The sequence below is a fragment of the Erinaceus europaeus genome, chromosome 2, assembly GCF_950295315.1.
Source record: "Erinaceus europaeus chromosome 2, mEriEur2.1, whole genome shotgun sequence".
Taxonomy (NCBI): domain Eukaryota; kingdom Metazoa; phylum Chordata; class Mammalia; order Eulipotyphla; family Erinaceidae; genus Erinaceus; species Erinaceus europaeus.
Window position 1 is genome coordinate 46,660,183 of NC_080163.1, and position 22,182 is coordinate 46,682,364.

Genomic DNA, 22,182 nt, shown 5'->3' on the forward strand with positions numbered 1-22,182 from the left:
CCTGGTGACTAGGTAAAGCCCTTTTCACACATGTCCCTATTACATCCAAGGCAATATCTGGAAACAAAGCCTAGAGCCCTGGGGAAAATGTGGGAACATGACAGATACTTAGTGTGGGCTTTAATAACATTATTCGAACAAAGTTTGTGGCATATATACAATTGGGGCAAGGGCAAAGGATTTGTTTCCTAGACAAGTATAAAGAAAAAATAGAAATGTAGGCTGCTCCTGACTGCAGGTCCCTAATTTTACCTCAACAGAGATTGCCAAAGAAAAGCTCCTGGGAGCAAGAGATGTTAGAACAGTCCTTGCCTCCTGTACTCAACAAAGCATTCCAATTCTTGCCATTCAGGACAATCTTGAGAGGCCTTTTTAAGATGGCTCATAGCCCTGCAAACTCAAGAAGGATGGCATCAGCTCAGTGGTGTGAGCAGCGTATGCTGTATTTCCGCTGCCCACATACGGGGGGGGGGGGGGGGGCAGGGAATCCAGCAGGAAAGCAGGAGAGACAGGAAACAGGGCCAGTAATTGAGGCCATATGTTTCAACAAAGACATGCTTCTGGTGGTGAAATATTCTGCTAAAGAAAGGAGAGAGTGGCCATCCTCCTGGCCCCATTTCCAGAAGTTCAATCCTTTTACAATCTGATAGGCATTTAACTGTGTGACTGAGTTGAGGAACTAGGGACACAGTCCTTAGTGAAGTAAGTTGAATGGGAGGGCAGCTATCATTAAAGACATAAGGCCAGGAAAATATTTTGGGGAGAAGAATGAAAGATTTTGTAGAGGGTATGAATAATCCAGAGGAACTTTTGGACAGACAGAAGGAAAGAGTATGTGTCACAGCAATACTAACATCACAGGGGAGATGAGACATAATGCAAGAACCAGCAAAGGAGAGAAAAAGACGTAAGCATGGAGAACTGGAAAGGCCACGTAACTAACTGAGTTAGGCGTAAAGTCCAGCATCAGGCTCTTGAGGCAAAAGACTGCCAATAATCATTTGCCAGGAGTTGAGCTCAGACATGAGCTATTCTCTCTGGACTCCAGACAGAGAAAGCTTCCCAATGTTTCTATTTTAGCCCATTAGCCCTTCTCTTTCACTTCTTACCTGCATTCATGTCTATGAGCTGCTCTCTCTTCTGCTGCTTCTCTAGCCGTTCCTTCTCTGCCTTCTCCTTGGCGAGTTTTGCTCTGCGCATCTTTTCTTCCGTCTCCCGCCTCTTCTGATTCTCCTTGACTGCTTGCTGAGGGGCGGGGGGGGGGGGGAGCTAATGAATGTGTGGGCACATTCACTCACACATAAGCACTTATCATCAACCAACATGAACCTTAGTGAAAGGTGAGAACTGTCTACAAAAGATTCTGTCAGGGTCAAAGAGTTCATTCACAGGATAAGGCACATGCCTCATAATTCAAGTGGCCCTAGGTTCAAGCCCCTGTACTACAAAGCACCAAAAGAAGCGCCTCTTTCATCACTTTCTGATAAAGCAGCTTGACAGCAACAGAGAGGCGGCTCCTCCCCTAGGAGCAGGCCTGCCCATATTTCCTGCTCTTTCTCTCGATGGAGATGTTTCTCCTACTGGAGTTCACCTAACTCTATTTCTGTGCCTGCCTGCCTTTCTTTTCTTTCCTTTTTAAAAAGAATTTATTTATTTATGAGAAAGACAGGTAGAGAGAGAAAGAACCAGACATCATTCTGGTACATGTGCTGCCAGGGACTGAACTCAGGACTTCCTGCTTGAGAGTCCTATGCTTTATCCATTGTACCACCTCCTGGACCACCCTTCCTTCCTTTCTTGCTTGCTTTTCTTTCTTCCTTTCTTTCTTTGCTCTTCTTTCTTTCTTTCTTTCTTCCTTTCTCTCTCTCTCTCTGGGTTACTGCTGGGACTCAATGTCTGCACAATGAATTCATGCTCCTGGCAACCATTTTGTACTTTTTGCTCTTCTTTGACAGAGACACTGAGAGAAGAAGGAGATAGATGGAGACAAAGAGAGAAACCTGCAGCACTGCTTCACTGCTCATGAAGCCCATAGGTAGGGACTGGGGGCTTGAACCCAGGACCTTGTGCATGGTAATGTGAGTGGTCAACTGGGTATACTACTATAATCTCCCTTTAAAAAATTTTATTTTATTTATTTGCCCTTTTGTTGCCATTGTTGCCTTTTTATTACTGTTGTAGCTATTATTATTGCTGTTATTGATGTCATCATTGTTGAATAGGACAGAGAGAAATGGAGAGAGGAGGGGAAGACAGAGAGGTGGATAGAAAGATAGACATCTACAGACCTACTTCACCACCTGTGAAGCAACTCCCCTGCAGATGGGAAGCCGGGGGCTTGAACTGGGATCCTTAGGCTGGTCCTTGCACTTTGCACCACTTGCGCTTAACCCGCTGCACTACTGCCCGACTCCCCTTTTTTTAAATTTTTAAAAATATTTATTTATTTCCTTTTATTGCCCTGGCTGTTTTATTGTTATAGTTATTATTATTGTTGTTATTGATGTTCTTTTTAAATTATTGTAGTTACTGATGTCGTCATTGTTGGACAGGACAGAGAGAAATGGAGAGAGGGGGGAAGACAGAGAGGGAGAGAAAGATAGACACCTGCAGACCTGCTTCACCACTTGTGAAGTGACTCCCCTGCAGATGGGAGCTGGGGGCTTGAACCAGGATCCTTTCAATGGTCCTTGTGCTTTGCACCACGTGCACTTAACCCACTGTGCTACCGCCCAACCCCCCCCTTTAAAAAAAATTATCTTATTTCCTAATGAGAGAAATAGGAGAGGAGAACCAGACATCATTCTGGTACATATGCTGCTGGAAATCAAACTCAGGACCTCATGCTTAGGAGTTCAATATTTCAACACACCACCTCCAAGACCACTTTCTTAAATATTTGGACAGAGATAAATTAAGAAGGGAAGAGGGAGAAAGACACATACCTACAACACTGCTTCACCACTAGTGAAGCTACACACACACACACACACACACACACACACACACACACACACCTGAGCCCTTGCATATAGTAAAGTGTGTACTCAACTGGGTGTGCCATTACCCAGTACCTTCCTTCTTTATATTAATAAATGTGTATCTGTCTGTCTAGCTGCTCTTCCCTTTTAATGTATTTTTCTGCTTGCAAGGAAAAAAAAAAAAAGGAAAAAGAAAAAATTTAGTCACAAGGTATCTCTCTCTTTCTCCCTCCCTTCCTTTTTCTCTCTCTCTTTATTTCTTTCCTTCTTTCTTTCCTTTCTCCACCAGAGCACTGCTCAGCTCTGGCTTATGGTAGTGTGGGGGACTTTAGAGCCTCGGTCATGAGTCTCTTTGCATAACCATTATGTTATCTACCCTCACCCCCAAAGTATCCTTTTCTCACCACAAACATGTTCTTAAAGTTGTGCAGGTCCATGAAGAATTCTTCTACAGACAACTTCTTAGGGTCAAAGAGGAAGTACTCGCCCAGCTCCTTATAGAGGGCCTCCATGTTGGAGTGCATCATCCGCAGCTTGTTATACTGTTCCTGTGCGTCCTTCACAAAGCTGTGCGGCCAAGGAGTAAAGGAGCAAGACCAAGAAGAGACCCACTTGGCGCAAAGCTAAAGGACCGGCATAAGGATCCCGGTTCAAGCCCTGGCTCCCCACCTGCAGGGGAGTCACTTCACAAGTGGTGAAGCAGGTCTGCAGGTGTCTGTCTTTCTCTCCCCCTCTCTGTCTTCCCCTCCTCTCTCCATTTCTCTCTGTCCTATCCAACAACAACAACAATAATAACTACAACAATAAAAAAAAAAACAGCAAAGGCAACAAAAGGGAATAAAATAAATATTAAAAAAAAAAAGAAGAAGAGACCCACTTCTCCAGAGGAACAGTCTAAGCCACACAGTGGTGTGTGCACAAGAATAATTAACTCAGCACTGCTAGTAACAGCAAAAGCCAGAACAATCTCAATAGTCAAAATAGGGGAATGGTAGATCCCAAGCTATGGCACGCCTACAGGACAGGGGTGACAATGTGAAAAGGTGCATTCTAAATGTGCTGCTGCGAAAACAGTGCAAAAGCATACCCTGCATGAGAGAACTATAATACAATTCATGTTTCAGGCAATTCATGGGGTAAAAATTCGGTGGCAGTGGTTACCTCTGGGAAGGTGGGTGCAGAGAGTTCATGTTATGTGTGTGCACACATGCTCCAAGAGCACGGGGCAGGGGGTGGCGCAAGGGCAAGATGGGGTCAAGGGGGCATTAAGTTTACCTACATAATTTATGGCCCCTGCCATAGCAATGAAAATACTTTCAAGAATTTGTAGTCAATGAAAAAATGTATATATTTTTAAATAGGGGAAAGCTGCATATTGCCAGATTAATTCCTCTTGCCCTGGTCATGGAAAGTCTTTGTTATCTTCCCAGGGGTTACTCTCAAGAAAGGATATAGTCATTTTTTCAACAAACTTGTCTTTCTCATCTGTGGCAGCTGGGAACTTCTGAACATCACGTTCCACGTCACAAATCTGCTTCTTCATTTGATCTAGATTCTTTTGCAAGTTTTCAGCAGAAACTAAAGGAAACACAAAAAACAAACAGCAAGAGTTTACTACAAAGACAGTCTCAAGACAGTTCTGCCCTTCAGAATACAGTTTCACACATGCACCTAGTATTTCCTTACTTTCGGTCTTTTACGTATTCTATAGCAGTTTGACATATATCTCTAATGAAACTCTAAATTACTTGATGATTGAACCTCCAGTCTCCAAAAGCTGTACAGAAGTACTACCAAGGGAAAAGAAGATGCAATAAGAAGAAAAATAGAAATTTCATTTTAATTTAAAAAGAATCCATGAGATTCTATGGGATGTTTGCTGCATTTATTTTAGAGAATAGGGTTCAGAAGGAAGGCAACAAACACAAAAATGTAGAGGTAGGGCAAAATGTGTTCCCATTTCTACTGAATGCTACCTTTCTCTATATAGTTCAGTTAGAAAGACAGAGGGGAGACCACAGCACTGTGATCTTCTCCATGCATCGTGCTCCCCATATGGAGTGTGTAATCTACTCTGCAAGCCCCTCCTCTCACCAAATGCTGCTTTTTCTTTGCTTAGTTCCAGAATAGCAAGGCATGAGTTTTTGTTTTTTAATTCAGTCTACTCTTTATGAATGAGAAAAATTGCTGACCTAGGCCAGAAACACCTGTTTTTTTTCCCAGTTTTTTTTTTTTTGGGGGGGGTTCCCTAGAACAGGAAGAATGCATCCCACTTTTTTTTTATATGAGATCCCCTTTTTTTTAAGTTTTTAATTTGATTTTATTATTATTTTATAGAGACAGAAAAATTGAGAGGGGAGGCAGAGGTAGAGAAGAATGAGAGAGAGACACTGATAGCACTGCTTCATTCTTTGTGAAGCTTCCTCCCATAAGTGGGGACTAGGGGCTTGAGTCAGGGTCCTTGCTCATAGTAATATGTGCCCTCTACTGGGTGCACCACTACCCAGCCCTGAGACCCCCTATTCCCTCATGGCTTAGACACCATGCCTACACCTCTCCCAATTCCACTGGAAATACTGTGAAGTGAAAATTATCTAAAATCAAGACTGTATCTTATTTGCTTCCCTATGCAGAGATTTTGGGGGTTAGGACCACAGGCCAGCTTTCCCCCAACCTGTCCCACCTCGGCTGGCTTTTTCCACGTGGGCAAGTTCATCTGGAAACTTGAGGACATCAGGATAGTCAGATTCACATAACTCGGCCAAGAAGTGCAACAATGTCATTTTCTGATCTGTGGACTTGGTGTCTCGAAGCTTGGAGGCAAAGGAGAAACTGTTAGTCTACTATGTATACCCAAGATCATCGAGGTCAGGAGCAGCTAGTCACCTAGGGCTCCTAGAAGCCAGCAACTTCCCCTTCCCTCTATCATCCTGCTCCCAGCCTCACTTACCTTACAGAGGAAGCTGATGTTGAAGCCAAAAGCACCAGCATTTCTGGAGCCAGCATTCATATAGTTGCCGACCAGCAAGGTAATTTCTAGGAGGCTAGAGAAGCTCTCGCTCTTCCGCAGCTCCTCACATGCAGCAGTCACAGAAACTATCTCTGGCTTGATATTCTCCACCTGCTCACTGAACTGGAGCTTGAAGAGGATGGCGCTGAGGCGAGGCCGCAGCTGAGGCACAGTGCCCATCTAGTGGGGGAGACAAGCATCCTACAGCATCCAGCAGGGAGAGGGACAAGTTGGAAAAAGACTCATGCTTGATCTTTATATAGTAGGACGAGTTTCAGAGTAGGGAAAAAAAAAAGATAAAGGTTCGAAACAGATGAAGAATCCAGGAGGTAGTGCCCCAGCAGTTCTGAGAGAAGAATGAGTTAAGAGGGTCAGAGAAAGGGCCAGGCGGTGGCGCACTTGGTTAAGCACACACATTACAGTGCTCAAGGACCCAGGTTCAAGCCCCTGGTCCCCACCTGCAGGAGAAAAGCTTCACAAGTGGTAAAGCAGGGCTGCAGGTGTCTCACTGTCTCTCTCTCACTCTATTTCTCCCTCCCTTCTCCATTTCTCTCTGTCTCTACGCAATAATAAATAAAATATTAAGAAAAAAAAAAAAGAGGGTCAGAGAAGAAGAGCCTATTGTACAGGACTTACCACTACACCGAACTGCTCCGACTCAGCCAGGTCATCATACTCATCCTTCAGTTCTGAAAGCATTTTTAACTGCTCTGGCTCTGGCATCTGTTTAATGAGATTCTGAAAGACAGAAGGGACCATCTCAATTTAAGGAAATAAAGTGAAACTTGAGCCAAATATCTCCTTTGCTCTCCTGTTGGCCCCTCAAGCTGCCCAAGGACCTCTAAGAAGGAAACAGGAGCAGGGGAGGAGGGATGACTGGTGCAGAAAGAGGGAGAGGGAGAGGCAGCTGGTGAGAGCAGAAGTGAGAAACATAACAAATAGCTTGTTCCACCAGAAATCTAGCCTTCTGTCAGCCCACAAGCTAAGGAAGAGCTGGGATGAAGCTAGTGTACAGTGCAGAGCCGGCTCCAGAGTGAGCCTGCTCCCTACCTGGACCATAGATTCAGTCAGGACAGCCTCATTCACTTCCAGGACAACATTCTTAATCTCTTGGTAGGGCATGCGGAAGGAACCCAGGAAGATTGCTGTCAGAAAATAAGATATAAAGACCTGTTATCAGCCTCTTTCACTTCCAGACAATCCTATATACCTATGCTGGACAATTTTTCTCAGACTGCTCTTTTTGTTTCTGTGAGGCCAGAGGCCTCATGCATAAATGACTTCACTGTTTCCAGGCACATTTTCATTATTATTTTTTTAACTTATTTTACTTTATTATTTATTTATTTATTTTTTGCCTCCAGGGTTATCGCTGGGGCTCTGTGACTGCACTAAGAATCCACTGCTCCTGGCACCCATTTTTCCCATTTTGTTGCCCTTGTTGTTACTGTTGCCATTGCTGTTATTGTTGGATAAGAAAGAAATCAAGAAAAGAGGGGGAGGGGAAGACAGGGGGAGAAAAAGACACCTGCAGACCTGCTTTATGGCCTGTGAAGTGACCCCCCGCAGGGTGGGGAGCCGGAGGCTGAACTGGGGTCCTTAGGCCAGTCCTTTGTGCTTCACGCCATGTGTGCTTAATCTGCTACACTACCGCCCAGCCCTCTTATTTTTTACGAGAGCACTGTTTAGCTCTGGTTTATGGTGGTGTGGGAGATTGAATCTGGGACTTTGGAGCCTCAAGGACGACAGACTCTATGCTATTTACCCTTACCCATCATTCTTATAGATAGAGCACTGGAACTGCCCACCCCCCCTGCTGCCAGTACATCTCCCATGTGGTATAGGGGCTTGATCTGAGTTGCGCATATGGCAAGACAAGTGCCCTACCCACTGACAATACCTATCACAGCACTCTTTGAAAGTCACTATCAGAAACCTCCACTAGTTACTAATTCCCTATATAGTTTTTTTTTAAATTTATTTATTCCCTTTTGCTGCCCTTGTTTTATTGTTATAGTTGTTGTTGATGCCGTCGTTGTTGGATAGGACAAGAGATAAATGGAGAGAGGAGGGGAAGACAGAAGGGGAGAGAAAGATAAGACACCTGCAGAGCTGCTTCACCACCTGTGAAGAGACTCCCCTGCAGGTGGGGAGCCGGGGGCTCAAACTGGGATCCTTATGCCGGTCCTTGCACTTTGTGCCATGTGCACTTAAACTGCTGCACTACCACCGACTCCCCCCATACAGTTTTTAATATACAGTGTTTAATATTCCCAGCTCCCAGAATGCTCTTATTAACCCCACAATCATGCCATGTACGAGTCACATTATTCCAAGCACTACATTCTGTCAACACCGATTCCCTGCCTTTGCATACACAGCAAGTCTTTCATCTTCTCGTCTATATATACATCAAAGACATTCACCCCACTCTATTTCCCACTCCCATGACTCCTTGCTCAAAACTGCCATTGCCTTGAAATGCTGATTCCTAAACTGCCATATCCCACTCCCTAATCTTCCAGTTTCCACACTAATCTCTGTAAGTTCACACTTCAACCTCACCATGTCTCTCTCTCACCTTTCCCTTTCCCAAAGTAGAGCAAGTCAACTCTGCCTTCTTTTACCTAGACCCTATAGTCTATCTATCACTCCACTCATTCTCCACTACTACCACCATTTCTATTACTACTATTCCATGTCTCTTGTTTTTTTCCTCTAACAGTTCTTGGCTAATTCTTAATAAATTCTGCCTTCTACACATCCTCACTACTTGAGCTTCAGGCCCTGTCACCTCTTACTTAGTTTAAAACAATAACCTAAGTCACCCCTCTGCCTACAGTCTTACCCTTCTCTAACAATCAATTTACCTTTGGGAAAGTATTCCTCCCAAAATTCACAAAGGATGTGAATTTTCCTAATTAAAATAATTTCAAGATAAAATATACACTTCTTAGCCTAAGTCTATAGAATTCCTTACTATCTACCCTTCATTTCCTTTTTTTTTTTAAAAAAATTATTATTATTATTATTTATCAGATAGAGACAGCCAGAAATTGAGAGGAAAGGGGAAGAGAGAGAGGGAGAGAGACAGAGAGACGCCTGCAACCCTACTTTACCACTCGTGAGGCTTTCCTCCTGCAGGAGGGGACGAAGGGCTTGAACCTAGGCCTTCGTGCACTGTAATGTTTGCGCTTAACCAGGTGTGTTTAACCTGGTCCCTACCCTTCATTTCTTGAAAGCTTTTTCCCTATCACTCTCTCATGTGAGACCTTTACTCAGTTATACTTTATTTGCTGTTACTAAATTGTGTAATGCCATCCTATGTTTCTGTACCTTCAAACTGCTGACTTGGCCTACTGCTGTTTTTTCATGAAAGTTTAAACAGTGCCTCCTGTGGAGTGACCTCTAGATGTGTTCTTTTGCTTGCTTTTGTTGCCTCTTCTCCTACGCACCCTATCTTACCTCCGTCACGGTGCTTATGCCCCAAAGTCCTTTGCTGTCTTCATTAAACATGACTCATGGGGACAGGTACTGTCTTACTCAGCTTTGTATCCCCCAGCATATGAGGCACATCATAACTGATGCACTGCTACAAAGCATCTCCTAAATTAATCTCAGTTCTCTTCCTCAACTGTTACCATCAGAATTACTCAAGTGAAAATAACATCATATAATTCCCACAGCCTTGAATTTTTTTTTTTTTTAAACCAGAGACAGATTGCTTAGAACTGGTTTATGGTGGTGCAGGGAAGTGAGCCTGGGACTCTGGAGCCTCAGGCATGAGAATGTCTTTGCATAACCATTATGCTATCTACCCCTACCTTATCTTGAGTCATTTTCTAAAATAAGAATTACTGGTGTTTTTAGAGACCATCCTGAAAGGAACTTCAAATTATTTTAGCTGCCTTTGTATAAAAGGACTTGGCTTTTATGAACTTATAGATACTTTACATATAAATGTATATATGTGTGTGTGTGTATTTTTAATGGTTCATTGGATAGACAGAAATTGAGAGGGAAGTGGGGGGGGGGGGGAGATGGGGACCAGGACTTGAACTCAGATCCTTGAACACTGTAAGATATATGTTCTATCAGGCACACCACTACCCGACCCTGAATAGACACTATTAAGTTGTATGTGTTGTCAATGATCTAAGATTAACAGTCAAGTATAATGTAAAGAATTACTGTTTTCATTGTATCACTACTTATTGGTATATATACTCATCGTTACTTGTGCGACTGGGCCCAGTCACAACATCTGAACTTTAATTTTCTCATTTGAGAACAGTCACTAGATTATGAGTGCGTTTTATGGAATATATATCCTTTTGTCTCGAATATATGCCTAGTATATGCTTAGCAGAGCTACAATACACCAGGCCCTCAGTCATCTGTGGAAAACATATTTGAATCTGTATTACACGGCATAAAATAGAGAGGTCAGCTGTTGAAAGGAACAACAACAACAAAAAAAAGCATCTTGATCACCAAGTTCTATACAAACTTTGCACAGGAGTCTGACCCTGCTTGTACATATACTGGATTTACATTACTCTAAACTACAATGTTATTTTACATTTCTGTCAAACCAGTGACTACATTTAAAGGAAATACATAATAGAAAATGATAAAGAAGAAAATACACAGTGGGTAGAACATTTGTGGTAGATTTTCTGTACTGTAGTAGAAATAATAAGAGATATGAAATAAGAAAATCCAAAGTCCCTATTTCCAGACTTATCTTTTACTAGGCAAATTTGTAAAGTCTCTGCCTCAGTTTTTTTCCTCATAAAACTAAATACTAAACTATTGCGAGGCTATTGATAAAATTAGAGAAAATATCAGAAATACTGAAGAGATAATTATTTAAAAAATAACAGAAAGGGCGGTGGGTAGATAGCATAATGGTTATGCAAAGAGACTCTCATGCCTAAGGCTCTGAAGTTTCAGGTTCAATCCCCCGAACCATCATTAGCCAGAGCTGAGCAGTGCTCTAGTAAAATTTTAAAAATAATTAATTAATTAATTAATTAAAAATATCAGAAATGAATTATTCAGGCACTGGGTGGTGGTACACCCAGTTGAGGACACAAACTACAATGTACAAGGACCAGGTTCAAACCTCTCCTACCTGCCTGCAAGGAGAGTGCTTCAAGAAGGAAAGTAGCGATACAAATGTCTCTTTCTCTCTCTCTCCTTCCCTCCCTCTCATTTTCTCCCCATCACCCCACCTCTCTCTATTTCTCTGTCTCTACCCAATAAATACATTTTTTTTAAAAGAAAGAAATTATTGGTCTACAACAGGAAATCACCAAATGGTAGCTTTATATCCACAGATCCTGGGAGAGGCTGGGCAGTACTGCACTAAGTTGAGTGCATGAGCTACCCTGCACAAAGACCCAGGTTTAAGCACCTAGTCCCCACCTGCAGGGGGAACTTCATAAGCAGTGAAGCAGTATTGCAAGTGTCTTTCTTTCTTTCCATCTCTTCCTCCTCTCAATTTCTGACTCTATCAAATAAATAAATATGAAGACACACACACACGCCTTGGGTTCAACAGAATTAAGCTCTCACAAAATTCCTTTACATTTCCAATAGTTGAGATCACAGTTACTCACAGAGATTCTGGGATGTCTTGGAATCCAACACCTTTAGCTCTTTTACTTTTTTCTTTTGTACAGATTTCTTTTCTTCTCCACCTTCCTGATCCTTCTTGGCTGGCAAAGGAAAGATTTTAAAAACACAAAGAACTTAATAAGGACCAGGCACATTTATCTCCTGAATTATTATCCCAACCCCAACTCAGAATCTGCCCCTCCCCCATTACTTTTCTAAGTTTCCTTTAAGGCTAACCGCCTCTTTAGCCACCACCTTTTTATTTTAAACTCCCTACTCCAAGGATAATAAATATCTCATTATCATTTATTTTATGTTTATCAATAATGTTTTCCTACTTATATCGTATCTACCTGCAAACATTCTGTAAAGTTTCTAGAATATGCAGCCAAATGATCTGTCTCTCTCAATAGCTCAGAAGCAGTCATACACAATATAAAAACAAATCAACAGGGTTGTGTTCAAGTAAGATTTTATTCATAAAAACAGGTCAATCTTAGGGCTATAATTTATCAGCCCCTATATTATGACTTCCCACTAGATTATCCTTTTGTGACTATTAAAAATGTAGTTTATCACTCAGGTTTAAGCCACCAGTCCCCCAACTGCAGGGCTAAAACTTTGCGAGTGGTGAAGCAGTGCTATAGGCATATCTCTCCCTTTCTCCATCTCCCACTTCCTCTCAATTTCTGGCTATCTCTATCCAATAAATAAAAATAATAAAAAATTAATTAGGGGCGGGGTGACGGCGTACCTGGTTGGGCGCACATGTTACAGTGCTCAAGGACCCAGATTTGAACCCCTGGTCCCCACCTGCAGGGGGTAAGCTTTGCAAGTGGTGAGGCAGTGCTGCAGGTGTCTGTCTCTCTCCCTCTCTATCACCCAATTCCCCCTTGATTTCTGGCTGTCTCTATCCAATAAATGAATAAATAAAGATAATCAAAAAATTTTAATTAAATAGTAGTTTATCTTCTACATTTTTATCTGGGACATAAGTTCCCCATAATTTTTTCATGATTTATTTCAATGCCTATAATTTCTAACCCCCTATCTGAAACTTGTTTCTATCACCACAGAGCTGAGTGGTAGAGCACACAGTTGTGTGTGCACACATGACCAAGGAACTGGGTTCAGGTCCCCAGCTGCAAAAGGGAAGCTTCAAAAGGAGTGAAGCAGGGCTCCCCTCCCAAATCTCTATCTTATCACATAAAGTGAAAGAGAGAGATAGAAGAGAAAAATGGCTACTGGGAGTGGTGGATTCTGTGCAAGAACAGACCCCAGCAATAATCCTGTTGGAAAAAATGAAACAAAATAAAAAAAAACCCTATTGTTAACTTTGCGATAATTATACTCTCTTCTCTCTCCTACAAGATATGAACTTTTCAGGACTTCTGGGGAGCATGTTAATGGAGTAGCAGTGACCAAAAGATCACACCTAAAAACAACCAGATAAAGCAATGGGGGGGGGGGGAAATCCAGAATTTTACAACATTGAAAATGCAACATTTGATGAAATTCACTAAACAACAGGTGTGCTTGGGCATGTGGTATGGGGTGTGGGAAAAACTTTTAAGACAGCTTGATCCAAGAGTCAGCAGTGGATAGGCTGTGCTATTTTGATAATCACACAGTGGAACACACAGGCTTGGCCCCGAAGAAGGCAGGGGAAAACTGGCGGGAAACCGTGCAACCTGCTCAGACTGTGGCTGTAGGCAGCCAGAGGCAAGAATATAATCTGAAACAAGGAAGCAAGAACCTATCCTGTCTAAACCTAACCACAGTAATACAGAAATGGAAGGAATTCAACATCACCAATCCTGCTTTGCAAGAATAACTGAAAGGAGTCTTTATATGAAAAGCAGCAAAGGAACTTCAACTCTTAAGTGAGGGGATCACTGGTATAAAAGAACTGGGAACACAAACAGCAGCAACAAAAGAAGCAAATATACTGGAAAAGGAAGGGCAGATGAGCAATATGAACAATGTTGGTAAACCAAAGCCAACTAGCAAAGACCTAGATATTAGACCAGAATCTCTAAAATCCCAATCTTTGCCTCAATGATCAGAACCTTAATGAAAACTATTGGGAGGGATGAGTCAGGAAGAAAAGGATGAACATTGGGTGACCTCACAGTAGGTGGAACTCAGGAGACAGACACAGAAAGGGCGAACACAGGGTGAAACCTGGACTGGGGGTGGTGTACTGCAACAAAGAAAGGGGTTCTGGGGAAAGAATGGAAAGAGGGGGTGAGGGGGCTGGGGCCCTAGGTTGGGGGTGAGAGTATTTTAAAGACACCTGTGAGGCAGAACTGGGGGATTGTGCCCATGTGCAGACAACTGTGCTAGAAATCATTAACCTACTCCCAGTAAAATATAAAAATTAATAAATCACACACCATAAAGATTGTTGGCCCAGGATGGTGGTAGATAGCATAATGGCTATGCAAAAAGACATTTATGTCTGAGGGCCCAAAGTCCTACATTCAATCTGCCACATCACCATAAACCAGAGCTGAGTAGTAGCATTCTGGTAAAAAAGAATTTTGGTCCATACTCCCAGAAGGGTAACTGCTAGGGGAAGGCGACCAAGGGGGCCCTGAACTCTAATTCCATCAGGATCTGGAGAGAGAAGAGAGAAAAAAGAAAAGAAGGGGGGGAGAGGCCACTCAGAAGCAGTAGGTGTAACTTAGAAAGGAAGAGAAGGCAGGTTCATAGAAAAAAAAAAAAGGCAAATATATATAAATATAGATAGTTATAGAAATAATAGTCAACCCACATCTATGATCTTAGGAAAATTACTGCAATTTCCAATGGAGGAAATGGGGACACAACTCTGGTGGTGAGAAAGATACGGAATTAAAACCTGTTATAATTTTTAAATCACCAATAAAAATAATAAATAACGATTTTAAATAAGTAAATAAAATAACTTCTTTCTCTGCGGTAAGATTTTATATACACATTTGTTTTTTGTGGTTCCAGGGTTTCATGTATGACTCCCTACTTCTCCTAAGTCAACTTTAAAAAAAAAAATTCTTTACATTTTAGAGAAGAAAAGAGATAGGAAAGAAGAGGCATCTACAGAGCTGCCCTTGGTGCAGTGGTGCTCCTCCACAGTGCTAGGACTCAAACCTGGGCCACACACGTGGCTGAGTACATAACCTAGCTAATCAGTTATCTCTCTGGCTTACTCATTTATATATCTAGAAGTTACTAATGGGTCACACCCTTTGAAATGATGGGTATTTCACCAGCAGATTTCAATAAAAGCAGAACCTTCTTTAATCTGTTCATACATGATCTGTTATGTGACCCCAAATGGGACAAAATTTGTAAGTAATAACCCTATTTTATCAAAGTTCCCTGATGGTTGTTGCTTAGATGAGTTGTTCAATCATAGTAAGAGTTGCAAGGGTTAGTCCAGTCAAAAATTGGCTTTGGTATGCAAGGTCTCCCAAAGTAACTTGAGCCCAGGTGAGTGCCTCCAGGAATTACTAGTCTATTATTATCAGTAAATTGAGAGGAAACGATCCAAAACACTAGAGGAGTATATTTATTATGCAAAGAGACTCTCAGGCCTAAGGCTCCAAAGTTGCAGGTTCAATTCCCAGCCCCACCATAAGCCAGAGTGAGCAGTGCTCTGGTAGGAAAAAGAAAAAAAGAGAAACAAACACCAACAATAGTACTTAAAATTTTTTTCTTCAGGGAGTCGGGCGGTAGCGCAGTGGGTTAAAGGCACACGGTGCAGTGTGCAAGGACCAGAGTAAGGGTCCCGGTTCAAGCCCCGGCTCCCCACCTGCAGGGGAGTCGCTTCACAGGTGGTGAAGCAGGTCTGCAGGTGTCTATCTTTCTCTCCCCCTGTCTTCCCCTTCTCTCTCCATTTTTCTCTGTCCTATCTAACAACGACATCAACAACAACAATGAAAAACAACAAGGGCAACAAAAGGGAAAACAAAAATTAAAAAAATTATTTTCTTCAAATACAATGACATAGGTTGGTTCAAAGTGACTGAAAAAGGCATGCTGTGTGCCAACACTAATTTCTTAATAAACTGAGTGGCAAGACTAGGAAAAAATTCACTCAGTAGTGTGTATGCTGTCATGAGTGAGTCCTGATATCATATGGGAACACCATGCATGGCATTAGGAGGAAGCTCCATGAATGATGGAGCAGCACTATGGTATCTCTCTACCTTTCTCCCGCTCTCTATCTGCAATTGAAAAGAGGGAGGAAACGTCTGCTGGGAGCAGTAGAACTATGGACATTATGCCATAGAAGGCACTAAATACTACTACTAATAGTCATCATAATAAATTAATAACAGTAACAGCAGAGTTTGGCTTTCTATCAAGCAAGCAGATTCTAGAGCATAATAGTAAGAGATAAGAGAGACATTACAAAATGATCAATCCACTTCAGGAAAATATAACAATTATAAATGTGTATGCACCAACAGAGTTTCAAATTGTTCAGCATGATTAAAGACTAGTTAAGGACTGGGGAAGACAGTATAATGGTTATGCAAAAAGACTTTCATGCTTGATGCGACAAGGTTCCAGGTACAACTCCCAGAATCACCATAAACCAAAGCCAAAAAGTGCTCTGGTATATATATAATTTTTTTTTTTTGCCTCCAGGGTTATTGCTGGGGCTCAGTGCCTGCACTATGAATCTACTGCTCCTGGAGGCTATTTTTTTCCCTTTTGTTGCCCTTGTTATTTATTGTTGTTATTGCTGTTGTCATTGTTGGATAGGACAGAGAGATACCGAAAGAGAACAGGAAGACAGAGAAGGGGAGAGAAAGATAGACACCTACAGACCTGCTTCACTGCTTGTGAAGCAGACCCCCCCCACACTGCAGGTGGGGAGCCAAGGACTTGAACCGGGATCCTTAAGCCGGTCCATGAGCTTTGCGCCATGAGCACTTAACCCACTGCACTACAGCCCAGCCCCATAAATATATTTTTTATAAAAAGCTAGTTAAGTCTGAACATGGGTTACATATTAGATAACAGTATCATATCAATGATAAAATTCATTGTGATTGTTTACTGGGGTTATGGAAAGAGTGTCCCTGGATAAATGAGCTTGTCAATAAATGAGGAGCTGTCCCTTCCTGAATGGTAATTCTGGCAGAGTGTACTGTACTAGTAGTGGGCTTGTCTACCATCTTTAGATATTTTAAGAATTATTTTATTTTGTTTTGACAGGGCAGAGAAATTGAGAGGGAAGGGAGTAGAGAACAGAGACACAGCTGCAGCACTGCTCTACCACCTGTGAAGCCCCCTCCTGCAGGTGGGGACTGGAGGTTTGAATCCATCTTTGTGTATGGTAATGTGTGTGCTCTACCAGGTGCACCACTGCCTGGGCCCCTATATTTAGCTATCTGAATGTCTCCTTTACATCCCTTACAACATTTTAAACTTATTGTAAAATGCTTACTGAATAGTGTACTGCATGTTGTAGTATGGGGTTTATTATGTATATTATGGGGTATATGTATATTATGTATATTTATGCATGTATATAATGGGGTGCACAATAAAGCAGACATGGGGGGCTGCACCTGGTTAAGTGCAAGGTGCTACCATGTTCAAGGACCTGGGTTTGAGCCCCCACTCCCCACCTGCAGCGGGTGAGGGGACATTTCTGGAGTGGTGAAGCAGGTCTGCTTGCATCTACCTTTCTCTCTTCATGTCTACCTCTCCCACCTCTCTGTCCTATCCAGTAAGTAAAATAAAATAACATAAGCCAAAGCACACACATACAGATGAGAAATGCTAGTATACTGTACACTGGCCAGCTTTGGAAACGAGACTGAAACTGACAGCTGATGTGGGATGCGATGCCTGAGACTGAGTCACGGTGCTGCCGCTTTCTATAACGACACAGTGTGTTGCCATAATACAGATTAACCAGAGAACTGGTTGTAACTCTGAGCAGGCAATAAACAAGCAGGTCATTAAGTGAGAACTGGCTGTTCTAAATATATATAATTAATATATTAAGAATACCTCAATAATGCTCAAGGAGTTTGGGGAAGGAAGATTTGATTTAGAGCCTTAGAGAAGTTCTAAGATTTCATTTTAAAGGGAAGTCATGAGGGCAGAGAAAATAAGTGCAGAGTGTAAAATAGTAAAAATAGCAAAACCAAACAAATATGACCCCAATACATCAAGTGCTGAATGTAATACCCACTGGCACCGAGCCTGAAAGCCCTCTATACCTAAAGACATCTAATTTTTGACAAGTAGGCCAAAATTATTAAATGGAGAAGGGAGTCTCTCTTCAACAAATGGTGTTAGGAAAATTGGGTTGAAACATACAGGAGAATTAAACTGAACCAGTACATTTCATCCATTCCAAATGGATGAAGAACTTGGGATATCAGACCAGTAACTATCAAATACGTAGAGGAAAATATTGCCAGGCTCTTTTCCAGCTAAGTTTTATAAGTATCTTCACTGACACAAGTCCAACTGCAAGTAAAACAAAAATGAAAACAAACCAATGGGATTAGGGAGACAGCATAATGGTTATGCTAAAGACTGTCAGAACTGAGGCTCTGAGGTCCCAGGTTCAATCCCCAGCATCATCATAAGCCAGTGCTGAGCAGTGCTCTGGTAAGAAAAAATAAATCCAACTAGAATGCTAATGGCAACGTTATTATTATAGTTAAACAAGATACAATATGCATTAACCATAAAGAATATAGTTGACATGTCCAAGCACTTTATATAAAACTTGTGTTCAGGGGGCAGGTGGTAGCACAGTGGGTTAAGTGCACATGGTGCAAAGCACAAAGACCTGCGTAAGGATCCCAGTTTGAGTCCCCGGCTCCCCATCTGCAGGGGAGTTGCTTCACAAGCGGTGAAGCAGGTCTGCAGATGTCTATCTTGCTCTTCCCCTCTCTGTCTTCCTCATCTCTCTCAATTTCTCTCTGTCCTATCCAACAACATCAATAATAATAATAACCACAGAAATGATAAAACAACAAGGGCAACAACAAAAGGGAAGAAAATAAGCTCCAGGAGCAGTGTATTCCTAGTGCAGGTACTGAGCCCCAGAGATAACCCTGGAGGCAAAAAAAAAAGAAAAGAAAAGAAAAAAAAACCTTATGTTCAGGGCATACTGGTTATGTAAAAGACTTTAATGCCTGAGGCTCCAAGCTCTCAGGTTCAATCTCCAGCAACACCATAAGCTAGAGCTGGAGCAATGTTCTGGTGTTTTCCTCTCTCAGTGAAATAAAATAAATAAATTAAAAAAGCAAGAAAAAAAAATAACCCTGTTCATCAAAGAACTATAAAAAGGCAAAGAAGTAGAAGAAAAAAACCCCATAGAAGTAGTTATGGAATACCTAAGTGTCAGAGTATTAAAATCCATAAGAGGTTCCCTTTGCTGGAAAGCCCTGTGTACTCACAGGGATATGTACTGAGAAATACAGACTGCTAACATCACAAAAAGAACTATTTTGTGGCATTCACAAAGTTTCAGCCAAAAACAAATGAGAGCAAGAGATAGCTCACTCCACAGAATGCATGTCTTACCAAGCACAAGGCATTGGGTTCAAGCCTGTACCTGCATGGGAGAACCATGAGCAACACAAGGGAGGGGGTAGGTAGTCTCTGTGGTAAAACAGAGCTGTGGTATCTCTCTATATATATAAAAGAAAAATTGTGGCCCAACAGGTGGTGCAGCAGATGACATGTTGGACCCTCAAGTATGAGGTCCTAAATTCAAGCCCCCGTATTGTGTAAGCCAGTGATGCTCTGGTTCTCCTTCTGTCCGCCAACCCGAACCCCACCCTCCTCAAAAACAAACAAATCTTTTCTAAAATGAGAAAAGTCAGTTGGGACTGGAGCACTTTGCAGTGATAATGGCACACACATGTGAGGCCCTGGCTTCACTTCCAGGTGGTGCAAAAAAAAACAAAAAAAAACAGAAACAACCTATATCATGGAGGTTCCATTACAAAATCTGTAACATGGGACACTCCACAGGACAAACACTAAGAGATTTTATAACTAATAAATTTCAAGGAAGAATCAGAAACATCTACAGGTTAAGGGAGATATTTTAAAAAATACAGACAAAACTATAGTGTTCAGGAAAGCAAATCTGAGTGACAAAACTTAAAGTTATTGGGTACTCAGAGTAAAGGTTTCTCTTAGATGGAAAGAGTCACACAGAAGCCACACAGGAACTTCCTGGAGTTTATTACTGAGGTATGATATTTATCTTATAATAACTCACTAAGTCATACATCTACTTTATATAGTTTCTTATATTTTCATCATGTTTATACAAATGTGAAAAGACCTAAAATGAGATCATGGCAATTTGGATATGGGAAGGATGATAATATGACTATGAAACAATATGTATGTATAAATAATAATATGAATATTTTCACCTTCACTTTCATAAGTATGGAGGCAACAGATAAAAATCTTAAATTTGGGGATTGGGCAGTGGCGCAGTAGGTTAAGCGCATGTGGCGCAAAGCGCAGGGACCGGCGCAAGGATCCCGGTTCGAGCCCCTGGCTCCCCACCTGCAGGGGAGTCGCTTCACAGGCGGTGAAGCAGGTCTGCAGGTGTCTGTCTTTCTCTCCCCCTGTCTTCCCCTACTCTCTCCATTTCTCTCTGTCCTGTCCAACAACGAACAACATCAACAATGGCAATAATAATAACCACAATGAGGCTACAACAACAAGGTCAACAAAAGGGGGAAAAATGGCCTCCAGGAGCAGTGGATTCATGGTGCAGGCACCGAGCCCAGCAATAACCCTGGAGGAAAAAAAAAAATCTTAAGTTTATAAAAGTTTGTTAACAGCATGTTAGAATGGATGTCAAAAGAGAATGATAATTTTTTTCCAGTATCAGGACCCTGTGCATATGCAATTTCACTGCTCTAGTCCTCATCCATCCATCCATCCATCCATCCATCCATCCATCCATCCATCCATCCATCCATCCAAAGAGTAAGTGAGTGAGTCAGACCAAAAGAGAGGCAGCACAGCACTAGTGCTTCCTCCAGTGCCATAGCATCTCCCAGGTGGTGCTGAAGCTCAAACCTGGGGCCTGCATGATCCCCTATCTAGTGAGTTATGTCTCTGGCCCAAATTTTTTCAAGAAGATTTTGTACTCCAGAATAAGAGACTAAAGCATGGCTTCTGATCAAGGTAGAATTAGAGATAGATAGAAATAGTGAGAGATAGCTAATTAAAAATAATTAAACAGGTTTGATATGATCAAATCCTAGTTAATACATGTTTCAAAGTGTTATGTGAGTAATTATAAAGGCATCTGATGTGTCTTACAGGAGTGAACAAATAAATACATTGTGGATGGGCTGGGCAGTGGCGTAGTGACTTGAGTGTGCATATTACAACACACAAGGACTTGGGTTTAAGGCCCCAATCCCCATCTGTAGGGGGGATGCTTCAAGAGCAGTGAAACAGTGCTGCAGGTGTCTCTTTCTCTCCCCTCACCCCAATATCCCCTTTCCCTCTCAAATTCTCTATGTCAAATAAATGAATACAATATTTTGCTTTAAAAAAAAGTGTGGGGAGTTGGGCAGTAGAGCAGCAGGTCAAGTGCACGTGGCGCAAAGAGCAAGGACCGGTGTTAAAGATCCCGGTTCAAGCCCCCGACTCCCCACCTGCAGGGGAGTCGCTTCAGAGGCGGTGAAGCAGGTCTGTAGATGTCTATCTTTGTCTCACCTTCTCTGTCTTCCCCTCCTCTCTCCATTTCTCTCTGTCCTATCCAACAACAAAGACATCAATAACAACTACAACAACAATAAAAAGACAACAAGGGCAACAAAAGGGAAAATAAATAAGTAAAATTAAAAAAAAAAAGAACTTATCATCTAAAAAAAAAGTGTGGAAAAAAGGAGCCAGGTGAATACTATCTACAGTGTTCGAAGAACACTGAGAGTGACCCAGTCAGGGTGGGCAGAATAAAAGATTAGAGTTTGACTAGAAGTCAGTGTAAGGCGTATCCTGGTCTTACTAATGTGCTACTTCTTGATCTGAGTGTTCATTACATGTATGTAAATTTCAGTTTTAGTTCTGTGTTGTTCCATGACCCATATATGACTTGGATGCTTTAATTCACAACATGAAAGAGAGGCCAGGAGCCAGTTTACTTGACAAAAGGCACAATTTATCATCATGCACAAGGGGCTCTCTCCCTGTCTCTTACTCTTGTTACTGAGAGTGAAAGGGAAAACAATTTTAAAAGTCTGTCAGGAGAAGTTGAACTGCACAGATGTGATGCCCTGGGGAGGAGGGGGAGTGTGGCAAAACAGCTCATTTGAATACTGCTTTGCTATGTGCTTGACCAAGGCTCAAGTCTAGTCTCAAATGCTAGGCTTGAAGGAAGCTTTGGTGCTGTGGTTTCTTTCCCTGTCTCACTCTCTGCCCATCTGTCTCATTCTATGTAAAAAAAAAAAGGGGGGGGGGATGACTAGGGAAATAGTGCAGTCCATAAAACACCAAATTTTCATGCCTGAGATTCAGAGGTGCCAGATTCAATATTTGGCATCACACAAATCAGAGTTGAGC

At 41.9% G+C, this 22,182-nt stretch overlaps 1 protein-coding gene across 2 annotated transcripts in view; it reads right to left on the reverse strand.

Annotated features, from left to right (window-relative positions):
- DIAPH1 (diaphanous related formin 1) overlaps positions 1-22,182 on the reverse strand; it is a 120,110-nt gene that overhangs the window by 12,489 nt on the left and 85,439 nt on the right. For both annotated transcript variants that reach the window (XM_007518981.3, XM_007518983.3), the window contains 8 exons: positions 11,616-11,714; positions 7,042-7,136; positions 6,628-6,729; positions 5,932-6,171; positions 5,665-5,794; positions 4,435-4,559; positions 3,386-3,550; positions 1,110-1,245 (listed from right to left, as the gene is read on the reverse strand). In XM_007518981.3, the coding sequence (XP_007519043.1) occupies positions 1,110-1,245; positions 3,386-3,550; positions 4,435-4,559; positions 5,665-5,794; positions 5,932-6,171; positions 6,628-6,729; positions 7,042-7,136; positions 11,616-11,714 (1,092 nt within the window). The remainder of the gene's footprint in view (positions 1-1,109; positions 1,246-3,385; positions 3,551-4,434; positions 4,560-5,664; positions 5,795-5,931; positions 6,172-6,627; positions 6,730-7,041; positions 7,137-11,615; positions 11,715-22,182) is intronic.